A 19,262-nucleotide genomic window follows, 5' to 3' on the forward strand; every position below is an offset into this window, starting at 1 on the left:
CAGGGAGGAGGCTCGGGCTCCGGCCCCGCACAGCGCCCGCGGCGGGAGGGAAGGAGCGAAGAAGGGAGGCGGGCGGGCGGCGGGGCGCGGCGCGGGTGTCCCGCCGGGACGAGGGGGCGGCGGGAGCGGGGGCACCGGTCCCTACTCACTCTCGTCAGGCAGCTGATCCAGCTCCGCCATCTTGAACGAGCCGCGCCGCTTTTTCAAAGGCTGCCTGGCGCGGGGCATTCTGGGGGAGGAGACGGGGCCGGGCGCGCGGCGGGCGCGCGCGCGGGGCGGGGCCTCCGCCCGCGGGCCGTGAGGGGCAGGAACGGGCTGGGCGGGGAGCGCAGGGAACAGCGCCGTCCGCAGCCCGGCCGGAGCGCAGGAGCAGCGTCAGGGAGGCGGAGTGCACGTTAGAGTGCTTCCAGTCTGGTTCTCATTCCCTGCCACTGGCCGGGGCGCCTTCCACTAGACCAGGTTGCTCAGAGCCCAATCCAAACTGGCTTTGAACGCCTCCAGGGCTGGGCTAGGCAGAGCTGCTCTGGGTAAGCTGTTCCAGTCACGCTCCCAGTAAATACTTTGTTCCTAATATCTAACCTAATTCCCCCTTCTTTCAGCTTGTACTCATTACTCCTTGTCCTATCACTACTACAGTTCCTGACAGAGTTCCTCTCTGGCTTCTTTACAGCTCCCCTTCAGACACTGGAATGAGGTCTTCACACAAACTTTCTCAGCCTGCTGTCATGGGGTAGGTGCTCCTATCCTCTTATCCTGCCATGGCCCTCCTCTGGAGTTGCTCCAGCAGCTCCCTGCCATTCGTATGATGTGGGATGAGGGAATGGGTGACTGGAAGTTCAGGATGGGGGGAAAAGGGGCTGGGAGGTGTTGGCTGTCACAAAGGGTCACCCCAAAGCAGCTGTGCTAGCTTTGAGTCTTTAAACAATCCCATTACATTATATCCATCCTCCTTCAGTGAGTAACTACTTTTTGCTAAACTGTGCCTATTTCCCTTGTCACTTTTCGTGAAGGATTGCAGAGGAGAGGCTCCAGAAGAGAGGGATCACAACAATCCCGGCCCAGCCAGCCCCGGCCCCGCTGTCACGCTCCGTGGCACTCCGCCCAGGAGGCGGCTGAAATGCTCACCCAGCCCAAGGCCTGAAGGTCAAGGTCTCACTGGCTCTCACCCAGTGCCAGGGAAAGCCAACAAATCCCAGAAGTGGGTGGCTGTTGCCTAACAAGCTCCTTGTCTTGGCCTGCCCTCTATCATCTCACCCCTGAAAGTTTTCTTCAAGCAGCAGCAGTGGGGTTTTTTTGGTGTAGTTTTCTTAGATCTCTGCACCACAGTGAATTCTAAAGCTTCTGCATCAAGAAATACAAGCATGGAAATACCACCATGAACCACAAGCAGCTTAACTGCTCATGGACCAGACTCTCTACATAGGTTTGACTTTGAGTATCTACTGCTATTATACCAACCAAAATTCTCTTTTTTTAAGATATAAAAATAAGTATGAAAATGCAAATTGAGCCTCAAAATAAATAAACAGTATATCTTAGTCGAGGCTAAGAAGTCTGTGTCACATGTTAAAAATACTGCCAAGAGCACAGTGGTGTAATGCAAAACGGATGCCATGCCTGGTTGTATGCAGCTCTTTGAAAGCACCTAGGTGAAACTAAATATTCTACACAATACAGAAAATGTGTATCTTGGGACATTGGAATAGAATTTAATTTGTGCTCTTAATTTGCTAATGAACTCAGATGTCTAGGCAGTCCAGCAGGTTGAGAGGGGCAGGATATAGGTCATGTTATTAAACAATTTTAATACATGAATAAATAAAATCAATGCTGCCCTTGTGCTCAAGGGGAAAAAAGCCAGTTTTTAAGGGAAGAAACAAACTGAGTGAAATGCTTTAGAAATTCCCCCCCAGGGCTTTCTATGTACATTGTAGCAGAGCTAAAAAAAGAAAAAACGAAAAAAAAAAAAAAAGGAAAAAAGAAAATACAAAGCCTAGCTTACATTTCCAGCCCCCTTTCCAGGTCATTTTGAAAGACTGTTTAAACAGCCTTCCCTCCCCTGAGCCCCCAAAGGGCCTAAGACACTTCAGTCAGAGCTTTCATACTGCACAGCTCCAAAGAAAGCTGCTACAGTAGACAGTTAGAAAGCACTGTAGGCACAAAGCTAAAGAAAGTAGTAACAAAACACAACTAAATAGTAATCTGTGGCATTCCAAACACCAACGTCCCCAACCATTAAATCCTGCACAATTTTCCCCTTTTAATAAAACACTTCCACCACCCAAAATGCCTGACACGGACCAGACCTTCCAGGCTCAGTTAAACACCGTGTTAATGACACCAGTATTTCTCTGTATTTCAGCTGTGCTCCCCTTGTGCCAAGGGCTGTATGGAAATGCTCAGCTAAGACTGGTGACACTGAGACTTCCACAGCTGACAGAAGACACTGATCTCCAGCGAGGTTTTCACTGCTGTGCTCTGTAAACCTTATCATCAGGTCTGGCTGCAGCGGTGCCCAGAGCCACCCCGGTGCTACAGCTTTCCCTGAGCAAGGGCTCTGCAAGGGAGGAGTGAAAAGTGTTCTACAACACAACCAACATTTCGCAAGAGTCCTCAAGAGTGTGAATTTCTACAAGGGAAAAAGGAATCAAAATCAGTGCCTTTCAGGGTGTCTTTGTAGACTACAGATGAAAAAGGTGAGAGAGATTTTTCCCCTCCCCAAACATCTCCTGCCAATCATCTCACAAATTAATAGGTGTGAAGGTAGAATTCCGCTCCCAACAGCACAATGATGATTTTTCCTTTATTTCATTCCAACAGCTGCACTTGGAAAATATTTAACAGAACCCATTACCATTCACTCTGTTGAAAGGGTAACAATTAACACTGTATTATGATTCCTGGATTAAGAACCGTTTACATCTTGGCCTTTAATGAATGCTGCAGTATCTCCGTGTTCTGGTTTTTCGTTTGTCCTGTGCTCGCTGTTTCCAAGTCACACAAACCGTTTACAATGGCCCAGCCAGGGCCATTGGTCAGCGTGCACACAAACGCACAATGTTTTCAGTGCATCCTTTTCCCGTTCTGGCAAATTTGCAGTTTGCACTTGGGTGACGTGGAAATGACACCACTCTTCCGAGTGGCAGGGTGACTGAAAACATCCGCCCTCGCTGCCAACAACCTGCCGGAGGTGCTGCTGACTCACCTGCTGGCACAGCTGGGGGAGGTCTCTAAATGGCTGCGCCGCTGCCATTCGCTCTCGCCAGGGTCACGTTAGGCAACTGCTCCTAATGGTGCGTGCTGAAATGCTGCAGAGCACTGCCCGCTCCCATTGCTCCTCAGCTGCTGCAGGTGATGGTAAGACATGGGTTACAGCACCTACTGACCAATGCATTCACAGTCCTGTCAGCACGCAGCAGGTACTGCTGCGTCCAGGGGACAGCTACGCTGTCATTTTCTCATTCCCCTAGGCAGGCCCTGGCAGTAGGAAGAAAAGCACAGACAGCTGGCAGAAAAGCGTGCTCTTTAGTCACTGAAGCACCTTCTTGTGAAGTCTGAGTCCTGCTGCATTAATCACACACTTTTTAACGAGGGGGTGGAGAAAGCAGTTTTTTCCCCTTTGAGTTCTTGGGAAGCCATTCCTTCTTCTCGCCTTGCCAGTCCCTGTATATCTCACTTCTGTAGAAGTGATCTGCAATGCCCACAACAGGCCCACATGCTAAATTCACACCAGAACAAAATAAAATCATCACAGCAATTCATCTTGGCTGGCACCTACATCTGCATTTCTTCTCAAAGGTGCCACTTCTCCAAAATGACCATTTCTGGAGAGGCAGCCTGGCATTAATTTTAAAGTGAAAGCACACACAAGCTCTTGTTCAGATGCATGTAGTCCACAACAGTGGAAACTATTTTTATGGGTGTAACAGGAGCGTGAGTATAATGGACTAAGTTAGGGGCCTCAACATGTACATAAAAGCAATTCAGGCAAAACATTCTGGGATATAAATTGGCTGCAATAACACTTCAGCAGACAATTACATCATTATGTCCCCAGAATTCAGAGTGAGGTCTGTAAGTCTCCCAGAAAGCAAGCTGAAGCAGAGACTTAAGTAGTTACAAACACTTCAGGCCCCATTTAAGAACAGGAGTACAATTATTTATGGCATTGACAAAGTTTCATGTGTCCAGAGGTCTTTTTCATATAGAAATTATTTGTTTTGGGGTTTCCCCCTGCACTTTCCTCTGATTAGAAACTGAAGGAGGGCAGGGGCAGAATATAATTGTTTTATGGCTAAAGTACTAGGATGGGCAACTCGTGCTTTAATTTTTTTTTTCTCAGACATTTTTTTCCTGCATGAACTCAGGCGAGTCACAAAGAATTTACACTGCCTGCCAATCAGTAAGCCCAGGCTGCCTTCCTTCAATTAACTGCACGGACTGTCTTAATGTCTGTGAGCCACTGTACAACAGAGCATGCAGCCATGCTAAATAAAGATAAAATGGTTAAATATTTATAAATTGCTGCTTTTGGCAGTTTTAACATTTAGATCAGAAGCCATTCCTCAACATGTCTCCCCTGAAACAAAGCACAGGATGTCATGGGACCTAATGTCTTGAAAACTCGTTTCTTTCAAGTGCTTTTGACAGAAATGGGACTGCCTGTTCATCCAGCTCTGCTCTGTGCTTGTACTGCCAAAGCAGGGCTTTCAGTGATTGTCACTGCACTGCTCCTGCCAGCCTGGCCCCGGGGAGAGGCCGTTCATCCACTTGGAGAGGCCGTTCATCCGCGGGGAGAGGCCGTTCATCCGCGAGGAGAGGCCGTTCATCCGCTGGGAGAGGCCGTTCATCCGCTGGGAGAGGCCGCTCATCCGCTGGGAGAGGCCGTTCACCCGCTGGGAGAGGCCGTTCACCCGCTGGGAGAGGCCGTTCATCCGCTGGGAGAGGCCGTTCATCCGCGGGGAGAGGCCGTTCATCCGCTGGGAGAGGCCGTTCACCCGCTGGGAGAGGCCGCTCATCCGCGGGGAGAGGCCGCTCATCCGCGGGGAGAGGCCGTTCATCCGCTGGGTCCAGCGGAACCAGCGCTCACTTCCCAGAGAGAGGATCTGCTCCGCTCTGACAAGCTGGCAGCAGAAGCAGCGCCTGGACTGACTTCAGATTTCACTGCAGGACAGTGACAGGGCTCTCCCAGTCTCCACAGGGCACCTGCTGCCTCTTCAGCAAGTCCTGTAGCTTTTCCTGCTGTATTTGTGCACTTAGGGACAGCTTGGGATGTACTTCCTTGTGCTGCAATTGTAACTGAGCACTGTTACACAGTTACTGTGTTACACTGTTACACAGCACAAAGCACTCCCTGTGCTACTTGCGTTGGAGCAACAGGGAACTTTCAGCCACCTCTGAGGGAGCATCAAAAGCAGCTGCCCTCAACTCCTGGTCCCAAACTGAACTGTAAACTGCTTTTTTAGACGGGGAAAAATCATCTATCTTATAACTAAATTGAATAAGTTCTCATGTTCTCTTTCAGAGACTGACAAGATCATACTTAAGTGACTTAACCAAAGGGCTTTTTGGAAGCAAAACAATGATTAGCCACTGGTTAAGCTACTTAAGAGGCAGAAGACAGACTACTCTCCTTACTTCCTCTCAGAATCCATTATCACCAATCTCAATCAATTTTTTCTGTTGAGCTGTCCTCAAGACATACAACTTACCCACTCCTACATTTCCTTCTCTCCCTGAAAGCAGCTTCATTTTTCATCGATCACTCTTCAACCTCTTCTTATCAGGGGTCCTGGGAAGACCTGCACCATTAGCACCCACTTTGGCTTTAACTCCTTTTACAAAAGGCCCTGGGACACAACAACATTTTAGGAAATAGATCTGCTGTTTCCACATAGTTTACTAAAGACTGAAGCCACCACTGTCAGAATGAGCTTGAACTGTCCCTGTCTTGGGAATTAGCCATCACTTTCCCTAATGCCTCAGAGAAATCAGTAACTTTTGAAGAGAATAATCTGATGTTCTATGGTTAAATGCTCCCATATTGCTCAATGACTAAAAGTGAGAAGTAACAAACATGACGAAACATTGAAATTATCAGTTTGTATTGCTGTTTTGAGACAGGCATTTCAAGACCACCGACAGAGTAGCAACAAACCTCACTCCAGGTCCTGATGAACGAAGCTTGAGCCCCAGCTCAACTTACAGCTTTGCTAGGACGTGAGTCTACAACAACCAACTTACATCATGTTGAAGGTAGGTATTTAAAGGAGGTTTATTGGGGCTAATACTAAATTCAAACAGCTACAAGCTCATTTTCCATGTTTACCACACCAACTGTTGACAGATGAAGTCTCAGTGGAAAGTCCAAATTTTAATTTCACCGTAACTTCTTGAAACTTGGCTACAGATTTCAATATTTGGCATTCGATCCTCGAGAGAGATACCACGTTTAAGAACATTCTACCAAATACATTTAAATTATGACTCAAAACCAAAACAATTTGGAAGTTTTGAAACATAAAACTGTTAGTATGAAATTAGCTTTTATTTTTTTTACCTCAAAATAAATGCACCTTTATCATTTAGTCAAGTGAAAACTGAAAAAAGAGTGTCTTAAAGAAGGGGGAACCTTCATAGAGCAAGTACCACAAATGTGCTCAAGTTCCTTCTCCTGCTCTTGCCCAGCTCTGTTTGACTAAGAACACCAGAATAATTTCTTTTTTTTCTCTCTTGTCAGTTTGGTCAATTAAAAGAAACACTTAAAGCACCAGAAGTGGTATAAAACAAAACCAGGTACTCGTTCTCATCAGAATTCAGGTCCATGTATTGCCACACTTTTTATATAAAAACTTTCACTAAGTGTTGTACTAAATAGGATTTAGTAATTTCTTCTGCAGATTAGCTCTTGATATCTTGGTAAGAGAAGTCAATGCATAAGCATGTCAGAAGTCAACGCTATAGTGTAACTACAGTATAACTCTAACAGGGCTTCTAAATACTGTTCACCAGAGTGATGTCTTATAGTTGAATTTCAGTTTCAACAGGTACTTCAGATTTACCTGAGCAACATCATACACAATATATCTGGGAAGAATGTTAAGGAATAATTACAGTAGTTGATATTAATGACACAGAAAAACCTCAAAACACAGTGAACTTCACCTTTGAACTTAAGTTACCATTCAAGATGCCTGTGTGATTAACCAATTCTAAGAGCTCAAACCACAAAGCTTTAAATATGACTTTTTCATGAATCTGAAAATGTTTTATACAATAGCTAGGAACAAGCAATTAAGTTCTGTGGAGAACAGTGCAACAGGAATCCTGAGTGACAGGCAGGTGAACTGACTGAGATACAGGGCTGTGGCTCCTGAAAATTATTTTTTGTCAGAGTAACATACATCTCTCTTGATATGTAGGCAGAAGAGTCATACAGCTTAAATGAGAGCTACAGATTCAGACCCAGCATTTACAATTGTAATTGCAGTTCTATTGCTACCTTCCAGCACAGTCATTAATGCCTTCCTAATTTCCCACTAAAAAACCCAAACAGGAATCACAGAGAAGAGCTCTACAATGATTGTCAGTGTTTGCACATTCTTATTTTTCCAGAGACAGTCCCAGCTCATCTCTTTGTTTCACAATGCTTTAGGCCTCCAACTTACCTCTAATCCCAAAGTGCAAAACAAAATAAATACACATCATATCATCTCAACGAGTTAATATCAACTGATTATAGCTCATCTTCTGACAGATGGTGTATTTAAGAAAACTCAAGATAAAACCAGTACTGCCATGAGTTGTGTTGCCCAGACTCCTTGTAGGAGGAAAGCTCACCAAGGCCAAAGGCAGTTTCTGCAAACCCAAAGTTTGCATTACTGGGCTACCTGCTTCACTGGCAGTGAAGAGAGCCAGCTGGACCTTAGACATCACTTATTTGCATTCTTATGACCTCTTGTGGATTTAAAGCACTAATTGATTTGGAGGAACTTCTGCCTGGAAAGAGACTTAATGGCTGCATCTCTGCTTGGCATTTGGGACATACCTCAACACTTGCAGGGGTCTGGGGAACTCAAAAGATGTGCTGAGAGAGTGCAAGAGCACAGAGCTGGCTCCCCCACCTCCTCCTGGCCAAGCTGGCATACCACAGCACCACGAGGGAAAAACCAGACTGGAGTGATGAGAAACCACAGGCTGCATTCCCCTCTCCTTGTCCTGGCATATCTCTGGGCATGACACTACAGCAGTTTTGCCTGATCACTCCAAGACCTTTTGTTCCTGTTGGGGAACAGCTATTGGTATGTGTATTGTTTCCTTTTTTTTGCAGAATGACAATTTAAGTGCAGCAACTGTAAAAACCATCCCCCTTGCAGAAGAGATGGTCTGCAAATACTCCCCAAAGCAGATCTAAATAAAACCAAACAAAACAAAGTGAGGCAAGACTCCTAACTGGCCTTAGTGAGGTCCTGCAAATGCAGTGACACTCAAACACCATGTGCAGCCAATGTAACAGCAAAGGATACTCATTATACAGAAGACAGGTATCATTAATTCCTGTGGAGATCCCATTCCCTAAGGGAACCTCTACACCACCAAGGGTGGTCGTGGCTGTGGGATCAGGAGCAGTTTTGCCCAAGCCTAGAAAGAAAAAACAACATTAGTTACAAATCTAGGAAGCAAACACAGACTTTGCACAAAAAGAAAATGATCCAGCCAGCCAAATACTACTTCACATATACTTTCAAATCAAGTGTAGAAGTATCTTCAACAGAACATGAAAAACACTGTTTGTTTATTCAATTCAGCATCAATATTTATGGCAGTTGTACTCTGCTACATTAAAAATGAGAATTTTAAACTTTCAACTGCTAATTGTCTAATCTATATGATCAAAGCTAAACCAGAACAGATTCATAGCTCTCATATTCTAACTCCATTAATGAAAACATGCACATTGTAGCATTTTCAGACAAGTACAACAAACCAATTCTTATTCTCATTAAAATTTTCAATATAAATCTGATTTAACATCCATAAGAACATAAGTAGTATGTATAGAAAAAGGTGCAATATCGCTTTTTATTCTCTTTTGGGCAACCTATTTTTTAAGCCTCTCAAAATTAGCAGTTTAGGATAAGCCACTCATTACTGAAGATGTTTTTCTTCAATCTCCCATCTTGGTACAGAAGACAGTCATGATTACCATTTCTTTTGCTTGAGTTAGACAGTTAAGTCTCTTCTCTCATCTTCTTTTTCAATATATGACACTTTTTGCAGATAGAAGTGTAATGAGAGCAGCTGTTCCATCTGAACTTTTATTTCTAGCTTTTCCCTTCTGTCCAAGCTTCTAAGCCACTTTGAAAGCTAAACAATGACTCTTCTGACCTATTCATCTCTCTTCTAAAATACCCAGTATTGTTACGATGAGAGCGAGTAAGAAATTGGGGGAATGTACTTTATATTTTCTCCAGTGTAACATCAAATAGAAGTTTCCTCCTGAACTTCAGCACCTTCAGTCTTAACACTCAGAGTTATTAAATTGCATTTTAAAACACCCCATACACATCCTGATGCAACTGAAGGGCAACATTATGCAACTTCTTAAAGGAAGTACAGCTAAGACGTGACTATAGCTCTCTTAGCTGAGCACCACAACCAAGTCTGCCATCGATTACAGATTACTAATGACAACTACTAATGCTTACCTTTGACACTGTGTTTTCCCTTGGGCAATTTTGTGATGTGGGAAGCATTCTTTAGTTCGTACCTGGACAGCACAAAGAACACACAGCAGAACTTTACGTTAGTCTTAAACTATCTTAGTGAAAAGAAAATCACAAATTTTTCAGGCTTTAGTTTATGATGAGTTAATGTAAAGATAATTATAGTCTTCTGGAACTCAAACTTTGTTTGTCTTGGTTACTAATTTTAATGATGTTAGCATTTTGTACAAGATTCCGCTAGATCTGCAACAATAACTCTTACTTTAAGAAAAAGCAGATCTTGTTTCTGAAGAAAAAACACATGCTTCTTCTTCACACTGAAGAGAAGGCTTGCCATCTTAGCATCACCTTCTATGAGGATGTATTAAGCACATCTGGCAAATACTCTTTGTAAGTTACGTACATATTTCCAAGGGCGACTTCTCCCAGTAGCACTAAACCTATGGGATCAGCTTGAGACGTGTGACAGTAGTTTGCACTCTTGGATACCATGTCTGCAAAATAGATGCCCTTCCCAAACATGTAGCCGGTCTGCAAGAAGGAAAGAAATAAATAAGACTGAGGCAATAAAATAACCCAAAAGCAGCACTGAATCCACCTGGCTGGGCTCCCAGAAGAGCAAAGGTGCAAGCCAAGCTCTTGTGGACAGCAATGTGCAACCCACTCGGGAGCACAATGCTGTCTAAATGGTGGCAGATAACACAGGGCCCTCCCCACACAGAAATTCTCTTCTTTATAGGTTGTCCCTGCCTGTGGCCATCTCTGGGCACAGGGATGCAGGCAGCCAGAGAAGCTATTTCACCCACCACAGGAGCCTCAGGCGGAGCTATCCGCAGCCCCTGCGAGAGGATGCCAGCGAAGTTGGTGGTGCGGGAGCCGTGCCACAGCAGCTGGCGGTTGTGGAGCTGCTTGAAGGGCTTGTAACGCTGGCTCTCCCCCTCACGCTCAATCCTGAAGATCTTCAGTTCACAAGAGGACAGGAGGAAAAGAAGAACCAAGGAAATAAACCATTAACTTCATGCAACTCGTCAGAGGGGAGGAAAAAAAAAATCATCCGATCTGCAATGTACATTGATCTGCTATGGAAATTGACCGGGATGGGTTTTAGTGTTTGAAATTGGCTGTGTCAGGCTAGCAAGAAACAGGTAGCAGCAATCATGCAGTACTTGTTATTGATTGCTTCTCCACCTTTTCTTCTGCATTTTCATGAGGATCTATTTTTCTGAAAAAAATCATTCAATGAACTAAGGCTCAATTTCAGATGATTACTCCTCCGCCTTCTCTCTGAGGCAAATTAAATTAAAATAAAAACACAAAAGCAAAAACACCTCATTAGCTTCATCTTTGCCTAGACTTTTGCTATTCTAATTAAAAGAAAATGTTCTATCAAATAATTTCTTTAACAGAGAAACTGGGTAAGCTACTCAAAAATATAAGGCAATTGCAAACAAGCAAGTCAACTTAGGAGAGTCCATCTTCCCAAAGATAAACCCCATTATTGCCCAGCTTACATCCACAACTTTGAGGTCATATGCATTGTGTGTAGCAGCATGAGTGTTCTTCACATATTGCTTGATAATCTTGGCTTCTTCTGAATCTTTGTCAACAACCTGCAAAGAGGCAAATGAGAAGTTTCCTCAGCACACAAACTAGGAGCCATCTTGTAACATGACAATATCCACTCCATGCCTGCAACTGCACCCTTTAAACCTCCTCAACCATTTAAGTGGAAATACATTCCTAGCTAGAGAAGATGCACAGATATACAGACAGCCTCATGTCTGAGACAATGCTGGAAATTGAGATTTTCAATTCCACTCAAAGAAGGGTCAGCCAAGAACTGAGGCCAGTCCAACTTTCAACACTGCCAAGAAGAGAACCTCCATGGCCTCTCTGGGCAACCTTTTCCAGTGTTTGACCACTGTCAGAGTAAACAAATTTTAAAAACCCAAAACAAACAACATCAACGACAAAAGCTTTTTCTTTTGTTTAAACACAAATTCCTGTATTTCAATTTGTGCCCACTGCCTCTTGTCGCTGGAAACCACTGAGGAAAGTCTGCCTCTGTCCTCTTTCCTTCTTTCTCCCATCAGGTATTCCTAGATATTGATACAATATCCCTTCAGCTTTCTTTTCTTCAGGTCAAAACAGCTCAGCTCTTTCTGCATCTCTCTGAACACATGCTCCAGTTCCTTAACCAACCTCAGTTCTATATATCTGTGCAGTTACAGTTTGGGTGATTTATTTTACTCCAAACTAACAGGACATCAGCTTTTATTCACAGCCACTCACTGCCTTTTATTTCCTTTACCTTAATATCTGTTTTAAGTTTTTCATAGTTGATGTCAATTGGGTCTTTGTCTCCATCTTCATTTCCACCTCTGAGAAGGCTGTAAGCAACCTCAATATCAAGCAAGTTGTCCAACATCTGCACTTTAGCCTGAGGAATTGAAACAGGTAAAGTTATGTTACTTAGGCCTTTGACATGTTCAGAATAAGTCTGAGATACCCCAAAGATATACTTAAGTGAGATACTTAAAAAAGTGTCTGACAGTCACTGGCCACATGGTGCCATCTAATAACACAACACTGTCTTTAAATATATATATGGACCCAAATACATTAAAATATACATACATATATATACATAATGTCTCTATCTTCTAATACCTTATGCATATACTTATTTACACAGACACATGCACATAAACAAACAAAAAGATATTCTGAAGAAAAACAAGTTTAACTTCATGAAAGCATGAGATTAAATTTGTTTTTCTTCAGATTATCTTTTTGCTTGTGAGGTTTTAATGCTTTCTTTAACTGCTTTTATGAGGTTAAGTAAGTGTTGAACCTCACATATTTTCTATGTTAGATGTCTGACATCAAGACTTGTTGCCTGCAAACAACATTTTCCAACATTTGCAAAAAACAGTTTCTAGTCAATACCTGAATGTATTCCAAGTTATTTAGGAGAGGTGGCTTCTTCATCCCAAAGTCATGAGGAATCAGTGTATAGAAGCGGTTGGAGAGGTCCAAAATCTGGGATTCTGAACCACTGTCAGATACTGCCTAGACAAGACAACAAGCACCAAAGAAAATTACTGAGTAAGACTAAGTCTGCATTGCAATAAAAATACACAAGATACTTAGGGACTAATACAGGAGCAGCAATGCAAATAGTGCTTATGCTTTAGTCTCACAGGACTCAAAAGAACAATTCTATTTAATTGTCTTGCACGCAGCAAGTCACAGTATTTGCACAGAAATACATGGAATTGTGTATGAGAAAAATTTAATGGGGATTATGTTTCTGGAGGGCAAAATAAAGTCTTCAGGACATTTAAGTGGTGCATATATTTGTCAAGGTTCTGGTCTATTCTGGCAATTGAAGAATTCCTGTATCTATGCTTTGCCAAGGAGCCTGTGACAAAAAAAACATCGTTTATGCTGGTACATTTTTGCAATCTGTAAAGGCAATACTACGTAGTGATTCTGGAATGGTTCAGATCACAATGTGTAAATACAGCAACGTTATCAAACTAGACCCTTTCCTGTGTCAACTCAACCTTTATTCTCATCCTCTGACGAACTGCTCTGGGGTAGAAACACCAGCTCACTACTAGATCAAGGCACCAGCTTCATTTGCTCAGCTGCCATTTATGTTTGGCACAGCCTAAAGTTTGTGCTACAAAAATGCTGAAGACGCAAGTACTGCCCACATGGGTACAACAGTGAAGAGAACTGTCTGGTTACCCATGGAAGCCACATCCTCTTCCCCAGAGAGAAAGAAAGCACAGCTCAGCATTCACCCCACTGAGCCCAGAACAGCTTCTGAATTCTTTTTTTGCTCTAACATGTCTTTTATGCTCACCTGCTGAACCTCATTCAGGATGGAGTACGCACTCTGGATCTGTCGCTTGCTCAGTTTTCCCAACGGCATCTTCTGCAAGTCAATCTGATAAAGATATAAGTATTAAACCCAACTTTCACTACATTTAAACCACTGCAGCATTCCTTCTCTGGTTTCTAGAGAACTAATTTTCCATGCTAATAGGACTGACCAACAAAGAATGGAAACATTTTAGACTCTGAGGATTAAGGAATTATGTCAGAAGGACACACCATTGAAAGGACATCCTATAACCAAAGGAATACTGCAATAGGAAGCTAAGCACACATGCTAGGGCAACACAAAAAGGTTATTAATTAAGATATTAATAATCTGGCATGAAGTTTAATATTAACCTGGTGTCAGATGCATTTCTTAATCCATTAAGTAACCATACACTTAAGGCTGGCAAAGAAGCAAACTGAATTAAGTAATTCTTGTTCATAAGACCATCTGTGTCTAGATACAATCCAGACACCCTCTTCCAACTTTACCCTACAATTATCAAGGATCAAATGCAAAGATGATAGGAGTGCTTCATATTCACAAAAAAACAAGCCAAAACCCTTCAACTAAGTTAAAAGCAATGTCTTAGTTGCCTGCATTTATCCACTGATTTAATTTAATATTGGTTTTCTTTGTGTATTGATGGTATCTTGGGAGAGTACTGGAAAATGCTACATTGTTAAAGGACCACCTGAATGCAAAAAAATCAAGCCCACTGAAGTCTTTTAGAAAGATCATACATACACCTCTAGACTCTTGACAGTACTTACCATACACTCTGCAGGGTAAACTAGTTTTTACTGAAGTTGATGGATTTAAGGTTTAGCTCATGGACAGAAGATCCTATGAAACTGTCTGCCTAAGTCCCACATTATTTATCCATTATGGAGCTAGGAAATCCAGCTGTATGCAAATCTTCTCTGCAAGATGAACCCACAAGGCTCTTCCAAGCCATAGAGACCAGGGTGAAAGCACGGAAGTGATTTTGTGTGGAGACTGCATGCCCTGTACTGGGCTTAGGAGAACTTCCATCTTCAGTGACAGCTAAGTGTAGATAAAGCCAGATACCAAGAAAAGCCAAGAAGGGCTGCAAGAGGGAAGACAGGCTTCAAAACTGATCATGTCTTGGGGACATGAGAGGCACAAAGACAATACTAATAATCTAATGAAAACCAATCTGCAATAGATTTGTAGCTCCCAAACTTTTGGGGCCAATACTCTCTTGCTGAGTGCCACCTGTACCAACCTGCATTATGTCATTATCAGCTGAAAAATCATGCAGGCCATGCAAAAGTAAAATAGGCCACTTAACCTGGATGTGCAGGTTAGCTGCAGACATCTATCCTAAAAATAAGTTATATAAACACAAAGAATCACTAACACACAAACACTAACACCTATAAAATAAAACATCCCCCAGGCATGTGATTTAGGAGCACAATTCCAACAGAGCCCACAGACAGCCAAATGGCTGGAATTTGTGTCTCCTATGACACATAGACAGAATCCTGCAGAGCTACACTCTGGGGTAAAGCTAAACTGCATCCAAGACTTGATCATTAGATGTGCCAAAAGAGCACAGCAGCCAATGGGCTGGGCCTAAAACAGCACTGAAATGACCACTAGGTGCACCGAGTGCAATGGGAAGAATTAGCTCCACATCAGAGATGTGTGCACCAGGATTGTCACAAGACACAAGGGAGATGTTTGTCTTACACCCAGGCAAGGCAGGACACAGCACTAGAGTCAACTCAGTGCTCCAACAAGCCACTTCATGTAAAGCAATGACAAAGATAATGGTAATTAACTCCTGTATGCTTGGTGAGGTGAAATTCTTGAAAGCTAAGATAGAAGCAGGAGGATAAATGCATCAGATAAATCTATTGTCATGCAATGGAAAGACCAAGAATTTGCTACACTGTTGGCAAAGCAAGAGGTGTCTGGATGGACGAAGCAGTTGTTTCTGGAAGAAACATAGAAACCTCTAACCAGGAAAAATATTATTCCCTCTAACAGAAAGCAGCTGTTCAGCAGCATCAGTACAGGAGGATAACTCTAATAGGAAGACTGGCCCATCTGGAGTCTCAGCTCTGCTGCAGATCTGCAGATGATGTGAATTAACATACTTGCAAGAGAGTTCTACAAAACCAAATGACATGAGATGTTGATCAGTTCAGAGCCTTTAGCCAGTTACAACTACAAAAAATTATTCATTTTACCACTGGAGATATAGGAGAACATAATTAACCCAAGGTGCTACAAAATGTTGGGCAAGCTTTCAGGTGAGCAGCAGAAAATGGTACAAAGCCTGTTCTGAAAGGTAGGCACTCCAAATAATGACAGAGAGGGCAAAGAACAGCTGCTTAAATGTCAAGTCTTAGGCAGGATAACTAAGCTGGCTGAAGAAAACTGAAATCTGTTATTTAGAATTAGTTCAAATGACTGCATTAAAACAAACAGCAAGATCTCTGCACATCAGAAAAACAGTGCAAGGAGAGACGTATCATGCTACCAAACCACTCTCTGAAAGCTTGCCAGAAGGATGGATCAAGAAGTATGGAGGAAAGAAGAATGGATGAAAATAAGAGTTTTATTAGAACAAATGAGAAATACAATCAAAACAATCCCAAGTCCACCCTGTGAAAAAGAGGATCTGGACTCTGACAAGACACTTCCATTAGTGTATGTATCAACTGGCAGCATTTCTCTGGTCTGAAGTGCATCTTATTTTCTACCTAAAATCCATGGTACTCCAGCCCCAAATGTGGCTCCCTGCTTAGAAGAAAAGGATGTCACCAGTGTCACATGAGCAGCACACTGGTTATCTGTGTATACTTTAAGAGCATTCAGCAAACAGCAGTCACTGTGCAGGTGTGACTGGGAAAAACCACGAACAAACAAAACCACAGAATGATTATTGCTCCCAGGACTGGCAGACAATTCTCTCCTAGGCTTGTTAAACTGAAGACATTGATAGACAAAAAATGCACCTGTGTTTTAAGAACTGCATGTATCATAATTAAGTTACAACCTCCAGAGCTTGGCAAATTCCAGCTGGACTCTTGCCTTTATTTTAAGAGAGATCTAAAACTCACACTTGACTTTTGGGAAGTATGAAACACTCTGCATTGCAAAGAGCTTGCTTCTGTTTGTGCAAACATGATGGTAGGTTAGGGAGAAACATGAATGTGTGTAATCACCTCAAATTCCACCATTGCTTTCTTCATGCTTTCCACATCAAAGATCATCTTAATAAGATCCTGGATTGGCTTAGCAAGTTTTGATTTTGTCCCAGCACCTACTGTCAGTTTCCTGACAGCTTCTTCATCCTGGAAGGTAAAAATAGTATCAGAATTAGCAAAATCACAAAGGATTAAAAAGTTACAGGCTGGCTGCCATGGCAACAACTCAAAACCAATTTAGTGTGTGCATACTATGACTAGCCTGAAGTTCATGGGGAGCGTGGGACATTGCTCTGACATTCTGGAACAAAACGGTCTTAAAAAAACACCTATTCAGTAATTTGGCAGATACTATTTCAAGAGATGGCACGTAAAAAATAAGCAGAAAGCAGAATTAAGGGACTAGGAATTCTCTTTGCATTGCTGCTTCACTTCAAGCAAATATTAATTACTTTTTCTGCAAGCTTTCTGCTGCATAGAGACTTTCACATGAAAAAAATGACTGTTTACTTTGCTGCTTTTATGACAAAACAGATGTAATAACTAGTTTTACCAAGTTTTTGTAATAAAAACTGCCATAGATGTGCACAGGAATCATCAATTAGCCATAATACCATCTTGATGCCTTCATGGAGAGAGCATTACACGAATAAATCATCATCCAGGTGCTTTGAGTAACACTGTACATTACACTGAGACAGACACGTTGCCACTGCAATATTCAAATTTCCAGAATTAAAGCCAAGCTTTGAGTGCTTTGCACTGGAAGATAACATCCATTAATTTGGCCATGGAAAAACACAATGTCTTGAAACTATGTGCTCTGGCAACTTTATAGCCTTCAACTATTTAGTCTGAAAATAGTTCAGATAACAGGTATGCCCTTAAATAAACACATAAACCCCCACTGGAAAGAAGGAAGAGAATTCTTATTTATCTTAGCTGTCTAAAAAGCCAAATCTTCCTGGCAGTGAATAATTTCTTTCTCAGCCTGCTCAGTATGTGCACTAAGTGGAATACTGCATTGGAGTTGCTACAGCATTTGGGAGGATTTTGGAGGCAGCAGACAGATGAAAAGCATCTATTTTAGAATTTTAAAAAATCGAGTTTTCAGACAGGATGTATGTGAACTGACTCCTGGATTAAGTGCAAATTAATATCCTTAAAGTCACAGAGTAAACAGGAACAAGCATTCAAGGGATTTGATAACAGAAAACTCTAGTTTCCCAACAGTTCTATCTTAATGGATGGTACTCCTTGATCTACAGCTTTCCCCTGTAGCAGAGAGAAGATGCAACAGCTGCATTTTCATTCCCCTGGCTTGTTAAGTGCAAGTGACCCAAGAGCAAGCACAGAACAGAACAGTGACACAGGGAACCTCAGCAATGCTCCACCTGGGACAGGGGCTTTTCAGGGTTACCTGTCCATAATCTATTTCCAGCGGGTAGAACTTTTTGGGATATTTAGTGAAGTTCTTTGAATGCCAAGAATTGCCAGTTTTCTCTTCATACAAATTCAGGAAATGTTCAATGGCATCTTCTTTTGATGGCATCTGCTCCAGCTTGTTACTGCCGATCACAGTGCCCACACGGCCCCAGGATCGGAACACCCAGTACCTGGAGAAATGCAATGGGACAAAAGAACTGGCATCAGCCACTCCAGTGCTATTTGCATACCACTAACTTTATGAAACACATTCTGCATCAGAGAGAGTGTGAAAAGAATTTCTACAATTTTTTTTAATTGTGGGAAATCAACAGAGGAATCACTGTATGTCCAAGAACTGGTGTAAAAAATGCCCAGTGTTAACGCACCAGAACCACAGCCCTGAGGATAAATGGGTGCACAGCAGGAAAAGAGAGGCTAACATCTCTTCAATCTTCATGTTTTACAAACACAAATCTTCAGACTATTGGGGTCATGTATTTGAAAAACAAAGACAAAGCATCTTTAAGCCCCAGGCCCCAGAGTTCAGTATTTTAGAAAAACCAGAAGTAAATAAAATATTTGTTTGTACTGCTGACAGCACCTTGGGTGAGCTTCTGCAGTATTTATGGGGATACAATCAATCAACCTTTCCAACATGTCAGGTATGAAATGCAAGCACTGAAATCCCTCCACATACTGAATCCCAGACTTGATACAACCTCACACAAATGAGGAACAAAAGCTTATTAAAAACATGGTAAAGTGCAATAAATCTGGAGCTGAACCACAGTTGTTGCAACCCTGGATTTCTGTTTACATAAACACTTATGTGTTTGGCAGGGGCAGTTTTATTTTAAAGAACCTTCTCAATCTATTAATCTAATCAGCAATGCAACCACTGAACAGCTCTGCCATGCACCCAATGAGACTGGAAAGCCAAACACATGATCAGCTCCTATTGCATGACTATTTAATGCATTTCGTTATTCTTCAGAGCACACAATTCAGGCTAACACTGTAGAACAGCCA

At 42.5% G+C, this 19,262-nt stretch overlaps 2 protein-coding genes and 1 long non-coding RNA gene across 3 annotated transcripts in view; 1 reads left to right on the plus strand and 2 right to left on the minus strand.

The window, feature by feature from the left end:
• LIN9 (lin-9 DREAM MuvB core complex component) overlaps positions 1–239 on the minus strand; it is a 38,706-nt gene extending 38,467 nt beyond the window's left edge. The window contains exon 1 of the mRNA XM_041425113.1: positions 150–239. Coding sequence (XP_041281047.1) covers positions 150–228 — 79 coding nt within the window. The 5' untranslated portion in view covers positions 229–239. The remainder of the gene's footprint in view (positions 1–149) is intronic.
• A 57-nt stretch (positions 240–296) lies between these two features.
• LOC121346925 lies at positions 297–1,538 on the plus strand. The gene is made up of 3 exons (XR_005954143.1): positions 297–527; positions 671–730; positions 1,011–1,538. It is a non-coding gene; the product is annotated as an uncharacterized LOC121346925 (long non-coding RNA).
• Positions 1,539–6,260: 4,722 nt separating this feature from the next.
• PARP1 (poly(ADP-ribose) polymerase 1) overlaps positions 6,261–19,262 on the minus strand; it is a 32,836-nt gene continuing 19,834 nt past the window's right edge. The window contains exons 13-23 of the mRNA XM_041425115.1: positions 18,226–18,421; positions 16,824–16,952; positions 13,600–13,683; positions 12,675–12,797; positions 12,037–12,165; positions 11,237–11,335; positions 10,532–10,684; positions 10,129–10,256; positions 9,708–9,769; positions 8,526–8,640; positions 6,261–7,086 (exon numbers count right to left, since the gene is read on the minus strand). Of these exons, the coding sequence (XP_041281049.1) occupies positions 7,005–7,086; positions 8,526–8,640; positions 9,708–9,769; positions 10,129–10,256; positions 10,532–10,684; positions 11,237–11,335; positions 12,037–12,165; positions 12,675–12,797; positions 13,600–13,683; positions 16,824–16,952; positions 18,226–18,421 (1,300 nt within the window). The 3' untranslated portion in view covers positions 6,261–7,004. The remainder of the gene's footprint in view (positions 7,087–8,525; positions 8,641–9,707; positions 9,770–10,128; positions 10,257–10,531; positions 10,685–11,236; positions 11,336–12,036; positions 12,166–12,674; positions 12,798–13,599; positions 13,684–16,823; positions 16,953–18,225; positions 18,422–19,262) is intronic.

The sequence above is a fragment of the Onychostruthus taczanowskii genome, unplaced genomic scaffold (genome assembly GCF_017590055.1).
Source record: "Onychostruthus taczanowskii isolate IOZ18803 unplaced genomic scaffold, ASM1759005v1 scaffold87, whole genome shotgun sequence".
Lineage (NCBI taxonomy): Eukaryota > Metazoa > Chordata > Aves > Passeriformes > Passeridae > Onychostruthus > Onychostruthus taczanowskii.